Raw genomic sequence first — 18,407 nt, forward strand, 5'->3', positions numbered from 1 at the left:
ATCTAAACCTGTCTGATTCCAAAATTGCACATCCTTTAAAATACATTTGTCTCCTGAGCTGCTGTGAATCCAAGGAATTCCTGATGTTAGATATAAGTTGATAAGAAATTAAAATAGTATTGTATGTATAAATTTTAAAAATCAGTAACTAACTGCTTCAATATAGCCAGACTAATACAATTGGGAAAAAAGAAAAAAAAGAAAAAAACAATGTAGTGAAACTTATTTATATAGCATTCACAATTAGAACTAACGGGAAAGTTCCACAGGGTAAACAGAATATTCTGGCAAGTGGCTAAAGACATTCGTGTGCCAGGGATTGAGCTAGATGATGTAAGTACAGATACCAAGATAAGGAGGGTACAGAATCTAACCTCAGGAATTCTGTGATCTAGTCAATGTACACAACTAAAGAAATGTCGAGGGAATGGCCCGTATCACCTTGTGAATGAGGATATGTTCACATATCCAGATTGGGCAGGATGTCTAGAGATCTGCCACGCTGTCTTGTACCTGAAACTCTTCTTCCATTTGATAGCTACTTCTGAAAACCGGATCTCAGCATACATCTGATATTTGACCTGAATGCCAGCACTCACCAGTCATTATTCTAAAAGCAACCACATGGCTGGATCACCTGAAACCAGGAGTTCGAGACCAGCCTGGGCAATGTAGTGAAACCCTGTCTCTACAAAAAATGCAAAAATTAGCTGGGCATGGTGGCACATGCCTGTAATCCCTGTTACTCAGGAGGCTGAGGCACAAGAATTACTTGAACCAGGAGGTGGAGGTTGCAGTGAGCTGAGACCGCGCCACTGCACTCCAGCCTCCTGAGTGACAGAGACTCTGTTTCAAAAAATAAAAATAAATCCCAGCACTTTGGGAGACCGAGACAGGTGGATCACGAGGTCAGGAGATCAAGACCATCCTGGCTAACACAGTGAAACCCCGTCTCTACTAAAAAAAAAAATACAAAAAAACTAGCCGGGCGAGGTGGCGGTCGCCTGTAGTCCCAGTTACTCGGGAGGCTGAGGCAGGAGAATGGCGTAAACCCGGGAGGCGGAGCTTGCAGTGAGCTGAGATCCGGCCACTGCACTCCAGCCCGGGCTACAGAGCGAGACTCCGTCTCAAAAAAAAAAAAAAAAAAATTTAAAAAGCTCCTATAATCACAGCACTTTGGGAAGCCAGGTGGACGGATCACTTGAGGTAAGGAGTTCAACACCAGCTTGGCTAAAATGGTAAAACCCCATTTCTATTAAAAATAAAAAAATTAGCTAGCCGTGGTGGTACATGCCTGTAATGCTAGCTACTTTGGAGGCTGAGGCAGGATAATTGCTTGACCCAGGAAGCAGAGGTTGCAGTGAGCCAAAATTGGGCCCCTGCACCCCTGCACTCCAGCCTGGGCAACCGAGTAAGACTATCTCAAAAACAAAACAAAATAAACAAATAAAAAAAGAGAGTAAAAGCAACCACATACAGGGCCCACCATTTCCCGTCACTTCGTGCTTTCCAGATTGCTGGGCCTGCCCAGTCTCACTCCCCACATCACTTCAGCTGAGTCTATCCCTGCCCGCCTGCTCCTCCTGCATCATTCTCTGGTAGTCATAATTGTTCTAAGGGGTTCCAATATCTCTCTGGTCTCAGTTTAACAGGATTTGCTATATTTTGGTAAACAATGCGGTGAGAGATTCTATTTCCTATATTAGCAAAAGGTTGTAGGCTTGTAGAGTATAGGCCTTGTGATATTACAACAAGATTTTAAAATACAGCCACTCAGTCATTATTTATGCAAAGAATGTCAGTAATAAAACATAAAATACAAAGACAGAAGCGTCGCTTTCAAGAGCATGCTGGCTATGTATTGCTACACAGGACAATGGACTTGAGTTGTAAGAGTGCTACATGGTCTAGCCCTGAGGCTCAGGCACATCACTTAACGCTAAGTCTGTTTCCTCAGCAATAAAACGCAGATTATAATGCCTACATCAGAAGGTCACTGTGGAGAATAAGCTAACTGACATATATATGAAACTGATTTGAAGACTCTTAAGTACTATATAAATATTGGCTATCACTATTTTTCACTTCAATATTTAATACGTTTTATCATCCTTTGCCTCATTAGGCAACAATTTTTCCTTCTGACTTCCACCTTGACAATCCCTGTCCTTCATTCCCTTTTAAAATATTAAAATAAATTTAAGCATAGAAGGGGATAACATTAATTCAGCAAACATTTTTGAATAACTACAACGTTCTGGGCAATGTTGGTTACTTGTTTCTAATGAAAAGAAATGTCAATCAGGAAATGTCTGAATCTGGATGGATCAGTCTCTTACCTCAGTTTGTTACTGGCAAGTAAACTCAAGGACTTAATATTTACATTAACAAAAAAAGTGGCAGTCTCTTCTAATCATTTCTAGAATGCAAATTCCAAATTCGAATTGATAGTTTTTGTTACAGTTCTCTGTCTTTCCCATCTATCTTAAGGCAGAAGTTTTCCCTCCCTCCCTGCACCTAGTCCCCTTCTCAACAAAGATATTTCTACAATTATTCCCACTTCAGCTACTGTTTCTTAAAAAAAGAAGGAAAAAAAAGTCATTCATGAAGATGTAAACTTTGTCAGAGTAAGAACATTTTTTTACTCATGGCCAGGGTCCAGTACTATACATTTGGAAATTCAGAAAATTAATAAATATTCTCTCTGCATTCCAGTAAAAATTGCTTTTCCTCAAAAGTTCCCCTTTGCTGTGCTACCCTTCTTGAATAATGTTATTATCATCAGTTCAATTCCCCAATCCAAAAGGGGGAGCCATTCTTAACCTTTCTCTTTCCTTCAATACCAATATTTTGGTAAGTCACTAAATTACAACCTTCTTAATTTCAACCTCATCTTAAGTATTTTCTACCTATCTGGAATGCACACTCCCATAATCCCCTGTGTTACTCTTTCTTCAAATTTTTATTTCAATGTCACTGCTTATGTGCCAGGTTAAGTTACCTGCCTCCACTTCATGCTCCTATAGCACTAATTTGGATATCTACTAAAACCTGCCATATTATTATAGGTGGAGCCAAAAACTCAAGCATTGCATTATCGGCTATTAAAATACAGTATTCTGGTCGGGTGCAGTAGCTCATGCCTGTAATCCCAGCACTTTGGGAGGCCAAGATGGGTGGATCACAAGGTCAGGAGATTGAGACCATCCTGGCTAACATGGTGAAACCCCATCTCTACTAAAAATACAAAAAAAAAAAAAAGATTAGTCAGGCATGGTGGCGGGCACCTGTAGTCCCAGCTACTCAGCAGGCTGAGGCAGGAGAATGGTGTGAACCCAGGAGGCGGAGCTTACAGTGAGCTGAGATTGCACCGCTGCACTCCAGCCTGGTGACAGAGATGCTGTCTCAAAAAACTAAACTAAACTAAAGTAAAATACAGTATTTTTTCAGTTGGACATCCAGTTATAGGAAAACGTTGTTTTTTTTTTAAAGAGTGATTTTTATAAGCAAAATTTGCAGCTCACATTGAACAGAATTCAAAATTATCACATGGTTACTTTTTGACAACTGCCCACCACTACAGAAGATAAAATCTGGGGAAAAGATAGGTGTTGATCCTTCTTATCACACTGTATGGTCATTGTTTTTCTTCTCCACTAGTCCATGAGCTCCTAGAGGGCAAGCCATTGTCTTATTCAACTCTATATTCCGAGAACCTGAAATAATACCTTCCATATCATAGATGCTCAATAAATGAGAAAATAAACAAATGATGAAATTAATTATAAATTTGTCACTCCAGTACAGTTACTAGTGCTCTTCAATTCCTCAAAATGTAATTGCTTAGATAATAAGAGAGTGCTTCTATTTCCAGAACCATATTGCATCGCACTATACTGTGACACACACACAAAGCAGACTAATAATATAGTTTCCCTTCAAGACCAAATACTCATCAAATATTTGGACAATATTTATTAAAAAAAGGAGCCTCCCCTGCACTCTGCCCACTGCTCACTGTTCCAGCAACTCACCAAATAGGAACATGTTCTTACCAGCAGCACAAAACATTCCACAGCAGAACAAAAGGGGGAATGGACAATTCAGTGAGTTCTTGATGCTTCTCACCCTCCTACCTCTACCTTTAGTGACAACTCTGAAGATTTCTATCATCCACAAACAGCAATATTTCTGAGAAGAGTTTCAGCAAGCACAATTTCTCCACCTTGTAACATTTCCATGTTTGGTGTTGTTTCAGCTCAGCTTATAAACTCTTCCCCTATTCCCACAAGCCTCCTCTGCCCCAACAGTACGGCTCCAAAAATACATCTAGAAGTTAAACATGCGTCCTTCAGAAGAGCTGGAAACAACTATCACATTATTGATTCTCACACACAACTGCTTAATGCTTTAACCTAATGCTTTTATAGAAAAACTCAATGTACACTGCAAACCTACCAGATTCATAGTTAATTCATTAGTTCTCTTACCATCTTAAAAAATATTTATTGCAGTAACATAACATACAAGCATAAAGTTTGCCCCTTTAGACATTTTAAACACATAATTTAGTGGCAATAATTACATTCACAATGTTGCACAGCCATCACCACTATTTGTAAAACATTTCTGATCACCCCAGAAACTCTAACCATTAAGCATGAATTTCCCATTTCTCCTACCCCTTTTCCCCAGTCCCTAGTTACCTCTAATCTTTTTTCTATCTCTATGAATTTGCCGATTTAATATATTTCATATAGAGTTATACAATATTTGTCCTTTTGTTTCTGACTTATTTCACTTAGTATAATGTTTCAAGGTATATCTAAGTTGTAGCATATATCAGAACTTTGTTCCTTTTTATGACGGAATAATATTTCATTGTACAGATATACTACACTATGTTTACCCCATTCATCTGTTGATGGACACTGAGATTGTTTCCACCTTTTGGCTATTGTGAATAATGCTGCAATGGGCACTGTTATACAAGTATCTGAGTCCCTGTTTTCAATTCTTTTGGGTGTATATCTAGGATTTGGAATTGTGGATCATATAATTATGTTTGCTTTTTAAGGAATTGCCAAATTGTTTTCACAATGCCTGCACCATTTTACAGTCCCATCAGCAATGTATGAGGGTTCTAATTTCTCTACATACTCACCAACACTTATTATTTTGTGTGTTCTTATTTGATTTTAAAAAAAATAGTAGTCATCCCAGTAGGTGTAAAGTGGTATTGTGGTTTTGATTTTGACTTCCCTAATGGTGAATGCTATTGAGCATTCCCTCATGTGCTATTAGATATCTGTACATATTCTTTGGAAAAACGTCAAAAATGCTCAAGTCCTTTGCCCATTTTCCAACTGAGTCTTTTTGTTGCGTTCAGGAGTTATTTATATATTCTGGACATTAAAGACTTATAAGATACCTGATTCCCAAATATTTCTCCCATTCTGAAGCTGCCTTCACTTCAATATCCTTTGATGCCCCAACATTTTTAATTTTGTCAAGTCCTGTTATCTATTTTTAATTTTTTGTTTATGTTTTTGATGTTATATCTAAGAATCCACTGCCAAATCCAAGGTCATAAAGATTTTCCTTTATGTTTTCTTTTGTTTGTTTATTTTTGAGATGGAGTTTCACTCTTGTTGCCCAGGCTGGAGTGCAATGGCGCGATCTCAGCTCACCACAACCTCTGCTTCCCAGGTTCAAGTGATTCTCCTGCCTCAACCTCCTAAGTAGCTGGGATTACAGGCATGCACCACCATGCCCGGCTATTCCTTTATGTTTTCTTCATGAATTTAGCTCTTGTATTTGGGTTAACCCATTTTGAGTTAATTTCTGTCTATGACGTGAGGTGGGATTGAACTTTGTTCTTTTCGCATGTGGAAATCCAGTTGTCACAGCATCATTTATTGAAGAGACTCTTCTTTCCTCATTCCTCATTTCCAAAAAGCAGTTGGGCCATAAACATGTGGGTTTATTTCTGGACTCCTGATTCTATTCCATTGGTTTATATATCTATCTGTACCCAAGACTACACTATTTTGATTACTATAGCTTTGTCATCAAGTTTTGAAATCAGAACGCATGAATCCTCTGCCTTCATTCTTTTTCAGAATTGTTTTGGCTATTTGGACCACTTGCAATCTCATATGAAATTGTGGATCTGCTTTTTCATTTCTGCAACTTTTAGCATTTAATAAACAGATTTTTTAAAACTTAGATTTACCATTAAAAATATATAGCTGAAGAGTAATGTTTTTGCCACTTTGGTATTTTAAAAGCCTGGCTTAGACAGTTAATATTCTATAAAAGACAAACAGTGTTAACTGTTCCAATAACATCTTGGAACACTACTACTGTTGCTTCATAGTCTAACTGGTTCAGATCTCCTAAGACCCTCAGGGCTGGCAGTTCAACATTATTCTGGGTTTGCAACTGGTTATGGCTTAGCTGAAACTTGGTTCTAGTCACTGACCTGTCAGTTCCCAGATTATAGTGATTGCACATGTCCTGGGGATAAAAGAAGACACCACTTTTAAATTCCTATTGTCTTTCACCTCAAAGCACATTTGAGTCATAACTTCATGCTTAACTTAATCAGAGTAGGCCTGATTTCAAAACCAGTTTTTGCTGCCCAGAAGGAATGAGAACATAAAAATGAAAGAAAAAAAAAAACCGCTATAAGTTCACATGACCTTATCCAAAACCTGTGATGTCAAAACCTAGTGTTTCAGAATTTAGAATTTTTCAGAATTAAAAAAAAAAAACAAAAAAACTTTTACATGTATATATTGTCTCCATTACTAATGCATCCCCAGTGAAGTCTGGAACAGCACACCTTACCCAAACACATTCATATTTTGCAGCCAGATAATATAAATATTCATATGAGGGGGAGGACACTGAAAAATGTACATAGTCTTGTGTTGGCTGAGGTCAGATATCTACATCAAATGAGTTCAGCTCTGTCAAATTTTATAACCAAATGAATTACCAGAAAATTTTTTTCAGCACTTTATGGATGTTTGAATTCTAAGGAATTGTGAACCTGTAACAACTAAGAATATATTCAGCATCCAATAACAGATTACACAAAACCTCAGTCTAGCTGCTTGTCATATACACACAGAGCAAAAGGTTGGCCAATTACCTTCGAAGGAAAAACTAATTGGCTGGAAAAGGGAAAGACCCCATAGGGTCTCACTTCCTCTAATCATCTCACAGATTGAGTATTTACCAAATCAGTATTTCCCCCAGTGATCAGCTACAAATAAACTCTAACCCAGAAAGTAAATCCTAAATTTGGATAAAAGGAAAATCAGAATTGATATACCACTTTTAATTATCCAAATGAACAGAAAATAGTCATTAATAGCTAATATTAGCAAAGGTGCTGGGAATAAACACATATTGGCAGTGTGTGGTGGTATAAGCTTTCTGGGTAGCAATTTGGTGGGTATAGCAAAAGTTTTAAAATTATTCATACCCAGCCGGGTGTGGTGGCTCACCTGAGGTCAAGAGTTTGAGACCAGCCTGACCAACATGGTGAAACCCTGTCTCTACTGGAAAAAATATAAAAATTAGCTGGGTGTGGTGGCAGGCAACTGTAATCTGAGCTACTCAGGAAGGTAAGGCAGGAGAATAGCTTGAACCCGGGAGGTGAAGGTTGCAGTGAGCTGAGATTGCACCACTGCACTCCAGTCTGGGAGACACAGTGAGACTATGTCTCAAAAAAATAAATAAATAAATAAAATAATTCATATCCTTTGATCTTATAATTCTACTTCTAGGAAATACTTGATTGCTTAAATCAGTTAGGATACAGCTATATGATTATATACAATATAATTATTTAAAATAATTTATAGAAGACTATTCATGACAGAAAATTTCAGCAATATATATCTCTATGTGAAAAAGTAGATTATAAAATGTTATACATTATAATATACACCCAAAAGAATTAAAAGTAGGAGCTCAAACAGATATTTGGACACCCGTGTTCATAGTAACATTTATAATAGCAATTCGAGTGTTCACTGACTGATGAATGGGTAACAAAACATATAATGGAGTATTATTCAGCTTTAAAAAGGAAGAAAATTCAAATATATGCTACAACATAATCTTGAGGACATCCATCAGGTTAAGTAACATAAACCAGTCACAAAAGGACAAAGAATGTAGGATTCCACATATATGAGGTACTCAGAATAGTCATATTCACAGAAACAGAAAATAGAATGGAGGCTGCCAGGACAAGGGGAAATGGGGAGTTATTGTTTAATTGGTAGTTTCAGTAACAACCTTTTGCAAGATGCAAATGATTCTGGAGATGGATGGTGGTGATGGCTGCATAACAACGTGAATGTACTTAATGCTTTTAAGAGCTGAACTATACACTTAATGATTTAAATGATAAGTTTTAGATTATGTGTATTTTACTACCACACACAAAAAAGTGTAGCTTTAAAAAAAATAATCTTTTAGCTGTTGTAGGCTAGGCTGTACCAGGCAATAGGTGCTTTCTAACGCTTAGATGGGTGAGCAGGAATGAGATCTGCTACATGCTCTGCTGTCCTTAGGGAGAGCTCTTGTGAGGCTTCGGTCCATAACGACCATCTGACAGGGGGAGGGCCTCTTGTGGTACTGGGGCTTTTATCATTTTACCTATACTTTAACTCTCCCCCTTGCCATGAACCATTTTCCAATAAACTGAAGGGTATATAATTTTAAAAACTGTATGTATTATATGATCTAAGACTTGTATGGGGGAAAAAATGTAAGCAAAAGGATAAGTAGTGGGATGTCAGGTGATCTTTATTATCTTAATACTTGATATTTTCCAAATGTTCTACAATGAACAACAAAAGACAAACACATCAAGAAGCATCCCAGTTTTAACATATCTACCCTCCACTGTGTCTTCCCCTCAAAAGAGGTTTGCTATACTTTGCCTTTTCCACTCAGTAAATGCCCCCAAATTCACCAAATTAACCAGACCAAAATTACCGACGTCATCCCTGACTCCTTTTCTTTATTCTCCCACATCCAATTTCTCAGTAAATCCCGTCCACCAAATTTTCAAAACCTACCCAGAAGCCAGCTACTTTTCACCATTCCCATAGGGCTTCTATAGATAATACAGCTCACATTGAGGAGTGTGCAACAGATTCCAGTGTCTATTCTACAGCTAAGTCCTTTTCATATACAAATGCATTTCATTCTCACAACAATTCTGCAAGGTAAGAAAAGTACAGCAGTTACCTTCATATCACTGATGAACAGGCATGGAGAAGTCAGGTATTTTGCACAAGATCACACAGCTAATGAACAGTGGAATCAAAATTTGAACCCAGGAGCTCACAGGTTATGCTTTTAACCACTATATTACACTGCCCCCTCAGTCTTAGGTAGCGTTCTCTCCCCCATTATTCAGCTCTCTGTTCAATATCCCCATCTCAGAGAGGTTGTCCCTGAAATCCTAATTTAAGCAGGCCCAAAGTAGAGCCACCATTCTGTTACCTTGCCCTGATGTACTTTCCTTTAGCACTTCATTAGTAATTACATATTAGGTATGTAAGTTCCATGAGAGTAGAGATCTCACGTTGTTCACGGCTGAATCCCAACCACCTAGGATAGTTCCGGGCCATGTTAGGCGCTCCACCATTAATCTGTTGAATGACTGACCAAATGAATGCGTAACTAATATAAGGCTGGCTGCTGCAGTAAGACAGACCTGAATGCAAATCCCAGACCTACCACTACTTCCTAACCATGGGAGCTCAGATCATTCAACCTTCCCATCCCCCTCAGTGTCTGCACCTGGAAAATGGGACTAGTATTTCTCCCTCAGGGTTGTCTTGAAGATAAAATGAGTTGTGGCATGTAAAGTGTTTAGCCTGGTTACTTACACATAATAAACATTTGACAAACATTAGCTACTTGTATTGCAAATGAGAGGGGAAAAAAATGTCATGCTTAAGCCTGCCTGACGTTCTTTTCATTTTTAAAAGAGGGGTACACAGCTTTAGGAAGATCGCTGTTGAGAAATAAAGTTGCTGATGATAGTTTATTAATGTTACGTCACACTGAAGATACAGAAAACCGTACGTAAATTTGGTCTAATACTGAAAGTGGGGAGAACTCAAACACATTAGCTCTATCTAAATTCCATTTTTATGCATTCTCTGTTGTATTTCCAAATTACCCCCTACTTAAATCTTGAATGTATGGATATTTTTTAAGTCATCGGTTAAATAATGGACTGAAACAATAAAAATTCCTTCTGGATGGATGTTTTATTAGTTCAGGGTATTATTTTAGACCAAATATAACTGAATGCCTTTATGGTTAAGATTATTTTAATTCATATTCAAGTTGGGTGTGGTGATACGCACCTATAGTCCCAGCTACTCAGGAGGCTGAGACAGGAGGATTGCTTGACCCCAGGAGTTCAAGTCCAGCCTAGGCAACATGATGAGATCTCTCTTAAAAAAAGTATAAATAAATTCATATCCAGCCACTGCCCATTGTGCTGCCACTGCTCAGAGGTAAAACGATGAAAGGAGCCAAGAGCAACCCTATCAGTAGAAGCCTTATTCTTGTTCAGCCTTCCACAGCCCAGGAGCCTCAGGTAACTTTTCAGAAGCAGGACATCCAGATTGGCTCCCAGCCATTCTCTAACTGCTGAAGGGGTAGCAGCTGTGATGGCTTTTTTTTTTTTTTTTTTTTTTTGAGAAAGTCTTGCTCTGTTGCCAGGCTGGAGTGCAGTGACATAATCCTGGCTTACTGCAACCTCTGCCTCCTGGGTTCAAGCAATTCCCCTGCCTCAGCCTCCCAAGTAGCTGAGACTACAGGTGCATAATACAATGCCTGGCAATTTTTTTTGTATTTTAGTAGAGATGGGGTTTCACCATGTTGGTGATCTCCTGATCTTGTGATTTGCCTACCTCGGCCTCCCAAAGTGCTGGGATTACAGGCGTGAGCCACCATGCCTGGCCTCAGTAGCCTTTTTACTGCAGTATTTCTCAACTCTGAATATACAACTTTTATAAGGGGCTTGAATCTATGTGTTTTCTCCACAAATAATCAACTCCTCATGTCTCTTCTTTCATTATACTTCGACAGCTGATTCTGTAACTTGAAATTATACTCAGTTGCCAGTTGGTAACTACTTCCTACTACTCTCCCCAGTAGATGGGGCGGGGCGTGGTGATGGATGGCAGGCAGGAACATTGCCTCCAAACTGGGAAGTTCTGTATTTAATAGGTCTGTGAAGGCCATTTCTTCTAGAATCCCAATGCAGACCTCAATCATGTGATTATGTTCTCCAGGTGGCCAGGCGTAGCTAAGGAAATTCAAGCATTTTTACTCTAGAAAATATCACAATTTAGTTCTTTAGTTGAGATCTTACAAAATAAACAGATTATCTGAATATAGCTAAATCATCTTAGAGATTCAAGCTACTTGAAATTTCTTAAATATGCACTTAACATGTTAATTATAGAAATAATAGAAATGACATATAACTCAGATTGCCCCTCCCTAGGGAGTAATAATCCTGAGGCTTATTCCAGGATTAAATGTCTTAAATTACTGGTCCTTTGAGGTTTCATCTGAGGCCTGCTTCTGTCCTTGTCCTTTCCTTTCATGTTCCAAATTTATACAGGCATCAGACATTCACACATAATAACTATCATTTACTTAGCATGCAGGATGAGCTAAACATTCAAGTAGGTCTTAGATACATGAAAACAGTCACTAATGTATTTATGTGTGAAGGCTTTAGGTAAATAAAACATACCAGTGACCATCTGGGAAGAACAGATGCCTGCACAGGGCTGGGGGAGCCCAAGAAGAGAGCAGCCTGGCTGGGAGGTTGAGGAGGTAGCTGCTGTTGGACATCAGCAACAACACCCCTTTTAAAATAAAGGCCTTAGCAGCAGCCTCAGAAGCAAAAGTTTTTCTCTGACCTTCTCCTGCCTGCCTGTCTCTCAATTCCATTCTCCCCTGAGGCTGGCCACAGAAACTAGGTGGGTCTAGAAGCCAGAATTCCTTTTGAGGGGTTTTTTACAAAATTATACAGAAAGGTAAAGATAAAGAAATTCTGGCCAGAAGAATCTGGTCACAAAGTACTTATCTGTTCTCCATTGTTTGACGGTAGGTCATAAAATCCACATTCCAGAAAGTCTTACCCAGAAGGAAGGAATGCTGCTCAGAGAGGTCAAGAAGTGTCTTGAGGCCTTGCTGGGTTTCCTCACTCTGCCTATTCGCATTAGATCAGACCCTTTTTTCCAATTGTGTTTCTACATGGCTGTCTATACTTTGTTGAATCTAAGCATAAAAATGGACAATTTCCCCTGTATCTTTGGGTCTTCATTCTGAAGGTTTCCATATCATCTAAAACCATGATCAAATAAATTTGTATGCCTTTTCTCCCATTAATCTGCCTCTTGTCAGTGATTTTCAGCAAACCTTCAGAAAGCCAAGGGGAAGTTTTCCTTTGGCCTTGACACCCCTAAACCATGTCCTGACAGGTGCATAAGAGGAAGTAAGAGACAATCTAAAAGGTTGTTGTGATAGGAAAACCCAGCCTGGAATAACAGTGATGGTGGGAGTGGGGATAAACAGAAATAGATGGATTCCAGTGACATTAAGGTATTAGAATCAACAGGCCCTGCAGGCTGATTGGAAAGGAAGATGAGAAACACTTAGACTACCAGTCCTGTCCGACTTTACCAGCAGGGTTCACTAAGTAAGAAGGGCCTTTTAAATCTAACTCTTCCTTCACTAGTTTCAGTAGGCAATCTTAGCTCCCATTATATAGACAGAGTAGAAAAAATAGATGCTATTACATGGAAACATTATATAACTGAATCAACCAAATTATATTTATTCCTTCAACCAATAAACGTTTGTGGCACTCTTGCTAAACATGTTAGCATTGGGCAAGCTCTGGAAATGCAGCAGTAACTAAGGACCTTGCCTTTCCCCACTCTGTCCTATCTACCCACTCCTCTTCATGGGAGTGGTGGCATATCCCCTCTGATCATAGCCCAAAGCCTCCTCCTAAGCCATGGCTCCCATTCCCACAAGACTTCTTGCTATAGATTACACAGCACTTTTTACTGTGACTTCAACCTATGCTTCATTTTCACCTTTGTCAACATTTTTCATGTTCACATTTATTCCATCTTAAAAAAGTAAAAAGCCCCTCCTTAGGAAATGTAGCACTGTCAAAATGTTAAATGTGCCTACACTTTGACCTTGCAAATTCTACTTAATTCCTGTACACATTTGGAAAGATATAAATATGCATAAGCACGTTAAGATGTTGAGTGTAACATTATGAGAGACACCAAAATTTCTCAGTAAAACTAAAATATCCAGACAACACTACAGCACAATAGAATAGTATGTGTTTACTTTAGGGAGTAACATGCCTATAACGTGCAGAACAAAAACACAAACTTTGGCAGACTACATAGCAATAAAGCCAATTTTTGTAATGTAAGTGTGTATGAGAGAGCGAGCGACAGCATATGTATGGAAAAATCTTGAAGGATACACCTCAAACTATTAACAGTGGCTATATATGAGAGAATGCAAATATGGAGATGATTCTCAGTTGTACTTTTTAATGTTTAGAACGTTTACAATGACTCATTGTAAAATATATTGCTTTGTAATCAGAATAAAACAATAAAGATAAAAGGTTATCAAAAAAGTTAAAACAACTTTAATCAGCCTTTCCACTGCACCTATTGCATTATAACATAGTCCTTACTACTACTGGTAAGGGTCAAAGTACGCTGGCACTCCTCTACCATGGACTCAGCCTCCATCAGTCACCAGCCGGCTCTAAGGTCCATAGTGACTTGCATGCTGCTGTTAAACCTAATGCCTGCTTTACATTTTTGCCTTACTTGACATCTCAATGAGCTTTGACATGGCTGTCCACGACTTCTTTTCGAAGACTCTCTCCTCTTGGTTTCATTCTCTTAGAGGGTCTTCCATTTCTCTGATTTCCTCCATTGGTGCCTCCTCCCTGACTGTGCTCTGACTTCTGAAACTATGCAGGGTTCCATCCAAGCCCTGGTCCTCTTTAATTTGTCTGCTGGCAACTGTTAACACATGCAGACTAAAGGTTCCAAATGCATTGCTCTATTTCAGTCATCTCTTCTGAGCCACAGATGCATGTATCCAACTGCCTATGCAACATCTTCTCTTGGATATGTCCCAGGCATCTTAGACTCTATATTCACACAGGACTTGTGCTTCCCCCTCAACCACACACACACGCAAAGCTGTTCTTCAGTATTTCCTGTCTGCATAAATGGCACTCCCACTTATTTGGATGGTCAAGCCATCCTTGTCCATCCTTGACTAGCCTCCCTTCCGCATCCCCCATAGCCAAACATTCACTCTCCTATGGTGCTGAAGAGTTCTTGACTGTCTTCCTCTCTTCATCTCATCCTGCCAAGCTCCTCTCATCTGTTATTGAGACTGTTGCACCAACCTCCTGACCACCCACCTGCCAGCAACTTTCATCCCCTTTTAATCATTTACCTTTTCAGCAGCCAAAGTAACCTTTGAAAATAAAATTCTGACCCAGTACTTTTCTGCTTTAAATACTTTAATAGCTTCCCATTAGGAAACCACTTTCAAATTTAAGATAACAAACAGATGTTATTTCTGTAATGGGGAATGATATGGTTTGGTTGTTTGTCTCCTTCAAATCTCATGTCGAAATGTAATCCCAAATGTTGGATGCAGCATCTACTGGGAGGTAATGGATCATGGGGGTAGATCTCTCATGAATGGCTTAACACCATCCCCATGCTTATGAGTTCTTGCTCAGTTCACATGAGATCTGGCTGTTTTAAAAGAGTGTTGTATTCTCCTTTCTTGCTCTTCCTTTTGCTATGTGACACGCTGCCTCCCCTTTGGCCATGATTGTATGACCCCTGAGGCCCTCCTAGAAGCTGATGCCAACAGTGCACTTCGTGTATAGCCTGCAGAACTGTCAGCCAAAATAACCTAATTTTCTTTATAAATTACCCAGTCAGAGGTATTCCTTTATAGCAACACACGAATGGAATAACATGGAAAAAAAATAAGATAAGACCAATGATTTTTAAAGAAGCCTGGTTAAAAAGAGACTACAAGCATCATGAGAACAGGAGCTGTACCTATTTAGTTTGCTGTAGAACCTCAGTAGTTATCCAGACTCTTTGCACACAGTTGACCCTAATACATATTTACTGAATGAATAAATACGGTAGGGTTGAGGAAGGTATATTTTTGTTCATTTTTTGGGCCTTGTTTTATAAGATTAAACTTGTATTCATATTACCTATTCACACACACACATACACATACACACATGTTGATGGAAAAGAGTGAAAGAAAAACACAGGAGGATCACTGATGGAGAGGGGCATAGGTGAAGGCATTAACATTTATCAGAAAGATGACAGATGGGAGAAGCAAAGATGAATGTAAACATGCGTTTATATATGCATTACATATAAAATATAATACATATATTTGTTATACTATATATACATATAAAACAGATATATAATACAATTTACACGCACACAATGTATATGCACTTTTGGAGGGAGGGAGATAAAAGACGTTGAGGCAGTAGCCCCTGCAGGTTTCCTTTCCTTTCTGATTTAAGAAAATGATCTACTGAGAGGCCAAGAGGGTGTGGAGTAGAGGAAGGCAGTGAGAGCCTGAAACAGTTTCTACGATTGATAGGACAGCATCTGCTGACTCGGTGTGCCAGGCTCAGTTTCCATTCTGCTGGGTTTTTCTTCCGAGCTCTGTAAATATTCAAGACTCCAATTTTCTTTTTGGCTTCCTGTCCCTAAGGCAATGGTTTCCCAGAATCAGTGCAAGAATCAAACGTATAACAATAACTGGGGGAACTATGTAAAATGATTCCTACACCCTGACTGATGGAGATTCGGTGCTGGAATTGGTGAGGGGTTGGGTCCCATGTATGCGGCAATTTGTGAAGCACTGCCCTTTGGTCTGTAGGCCACAGGGTCACTGACCTCACAACCACATTTTCTCCTCAGTCATTGTACTGACCACAGCTGAGCACACTGGGTTAGTGATCAAACTCGTCACTCAAAGTCATGGTGACATGCCATATCCACTTTGTCTTTCCATCCAGCTGAGAAGCAGAAACTTAGAAAAGAGAAAAAAAATATACAGAGATGGGCATATTATCTCTTCAAACATGGCTTTGATGGGAAGGACACATTTCCTGAAGGGTGCTCCCAGGATGGCCATCCCTGCCAGAGGGCAAAAGGGAAACAAACAGACCTCTTTCTCTATTAATCTTTCCTGTTCTTCTGTTCAAAACTAACATTTTATCTTGCTATTGAGAACATGAATCCAAGTGTGCTTTGGAGCTGAACTCTTATCAGCTGAAAATAGCCCAGAGGAAAAAAAAATTCACAATTTTTAACCTTTTAACAGCTCTTGTTCAGGAAATGTGGGTTGCAATTTTACTTGACTTTGAAAATGTCAGAATTACTGAGACTGACTAAAAAATACAAGGAGAAACTTAACTTCACATTTCTTCAATTGGCTGCCACAACTCTGTTTCCTATTCTGGTGTGCAGTTACACACAATTATCTCAGCCTCCTGGAAATAAATCTATGGGTAAAAAGAGATCTTAAAATCATTTTTCAATTCCCTAGTCTTATAGAACGGAAATAATGACAAGGCAGGATGCCCAGGATTAAAGAGTCTGTAGCAAATCTGGGAATGGAACCCAAGTGTACTAACCACTGATCCAGGGGCTTTCCACGTACTCGCCCCACAATGTAACAAAAGAATTACGGTGAAATGGGGACTCACAGATCACACAGATACTTGCTTCACAAGTGTGATCAAATGCCTTATAAGCAATTAAAAACTCATGTTGGTGAAACTTTATTTAAAGATGGAAGATTGAATATATGCATTTAGCTCTGTCCCCTCCTCAAGTACTACCAGAACATAAACCAATAAAGACAAATAAAAAAGAGGAGGAGAGACAGTAACACAGTTTTGGGAGACATTGTGTTAGGCAAGCAGCAACTGACTTAGCCAACTGAGAAAGCTCAGTACTAAAATAGGAAAGCCTCGAAGCCATTTCATTTAAATTATCGGCCCTCAAGAGGCTGGTAGCACAGGCTCCTCTGGAAGTGGGACTGAAGGTAGGGCATGAGAATGGTCAAAAGTCTGATTATTAAGGAGTTATTAAAAGTCTGTTTATAAAAGTCTGTTTATTAAAAGTCTGTTTATTAAGGGCTGAAGGTAGGGCAGGAGAATGGTCAAAAGTCTGTTTATCAAGATTCCCTTCCTCATGGCTTGAAGACAAGTGGTTGCCTCCCAACCCCATCCTACCCAGGAAAAGACCTGAAATGTATTCTCTGGAAAGAGTGAACAGAGGCTCTTCAGACAGGAGGATACCAGGCACGGTTGAGGATGGGGATCCCATACTGAAAAGACAGATTACACAAACGATTACTGCTGAATGTTGAGACTCCCAGACTTCTACTTAGCTTTCTGACTGGTTATATATTTTCTCTTGGTCTGATTAACTTGGGGCTGGGTGGGCGGGTGGAGGGATGGCCTAAAATTACTAACGGAGTTTCCTAAACAGCCAGCCAGACATGTCACCCTAAAGTGAAGTGCATAATTGCCAAATGCCATCTACTACGACAGAACTTCCAGCTATCTTTCTAGATAGCTACTCAAAAATTAGAGGGGACAAGACTTGCCAGACACTAACAGGGCATCTAACAGAGAAACAGCAAAGCAACTTGGTGAAGAGGGAAAAATCACATGAAAAAGAAGCTTAAAACAAACAACAAAAACCTCCTGCATCATCAGAGATCTGAGAAAAGTGCATACATGAAATAAGGACAAGATGTTACCAACGAGAGAGAGGGAGAAAGAGAAAAATAGTCAAAGAATAAAAAAAGAGCTTTTGGAAATTAAAATGATGGCAGAAATTGAAAACTCAACACAAGGCTTGAAGGATAAAATTCAGGAAATGTTCAATAAAGTTAAGCAAAAAGAGGTGAAAATAGGAAACATGGAAAATTGGAGAACCAATTCAGGATAGTCAATATCCAAATAACAGATGTATTCATGGATTAGAGAAAATGGAAGGCATGTAAGTGTCAAAGAAATTTCCCCAAATTGAAAAGGATTAGGAATTAAAGAACACCTTTCTCCCACAACTGAAAACAAACTGAAGGACACTTTTTTCCCTTAAAAAGTGGAGTTAGGCCGGGCGCGGTGGCTCAAGCCTGTAATCCCAGCACTTTGGGAGGCCGAGACAGGCGGATCACGAGGTCAGGAGATTGAGACCATCCTGGCT

The 18,407-nt window shown here is 39.2% G+C and overlaps 1 protein-coding gene across 6 annotated transcripts in view; it reads right to left on the reverse strand.

Moving 5' to 3' along the window:
* ANO6 (anoctamin 6) overlaps positions 1-18,407 on the reverse strand; it is a 225,571-nt gene that overhangs the window by 135,161 nt on the left and 72,003 nt on the right. The window contains exon 1 of one of the 6 annotated variants that reach the window (XM_033222338.1): positions 4,056-4,515. The exons of 4 other annotated variants lie outside the window; for them this stretch is intronic. In XM_033222338.1, coding sequence (XP_033078229.1) covers positions 4,056-4,173 — 118 coding nt within the window. In that variant the 5' untranslated portion in view covers positions 4,174-4,515. Of the gene's footprint in view, positions 1-4,034; positions 4,516-18,407 lie in introns of those variants that run through there. One more of the 6 variants, XM_033222336.1, reaches the window with a different exon arrangement.

Source organism: Trachypithecus francoisi, unplaced genomic scaffold (genome assembly GCF_009764315.1).
Source record: "Trachypithecus francoisi isolate TF-2019V2 unplaced genomic scaffold, Tfra_2.0 Lachesis_group11, whole genome shotgun sequence".
Lineage (NCBI taxonomy): Eukaryota > Metazoa > Chordata > Mammalia > Primates > Cercopithecidae > Trachypithecus > Trachypithecus francoisi.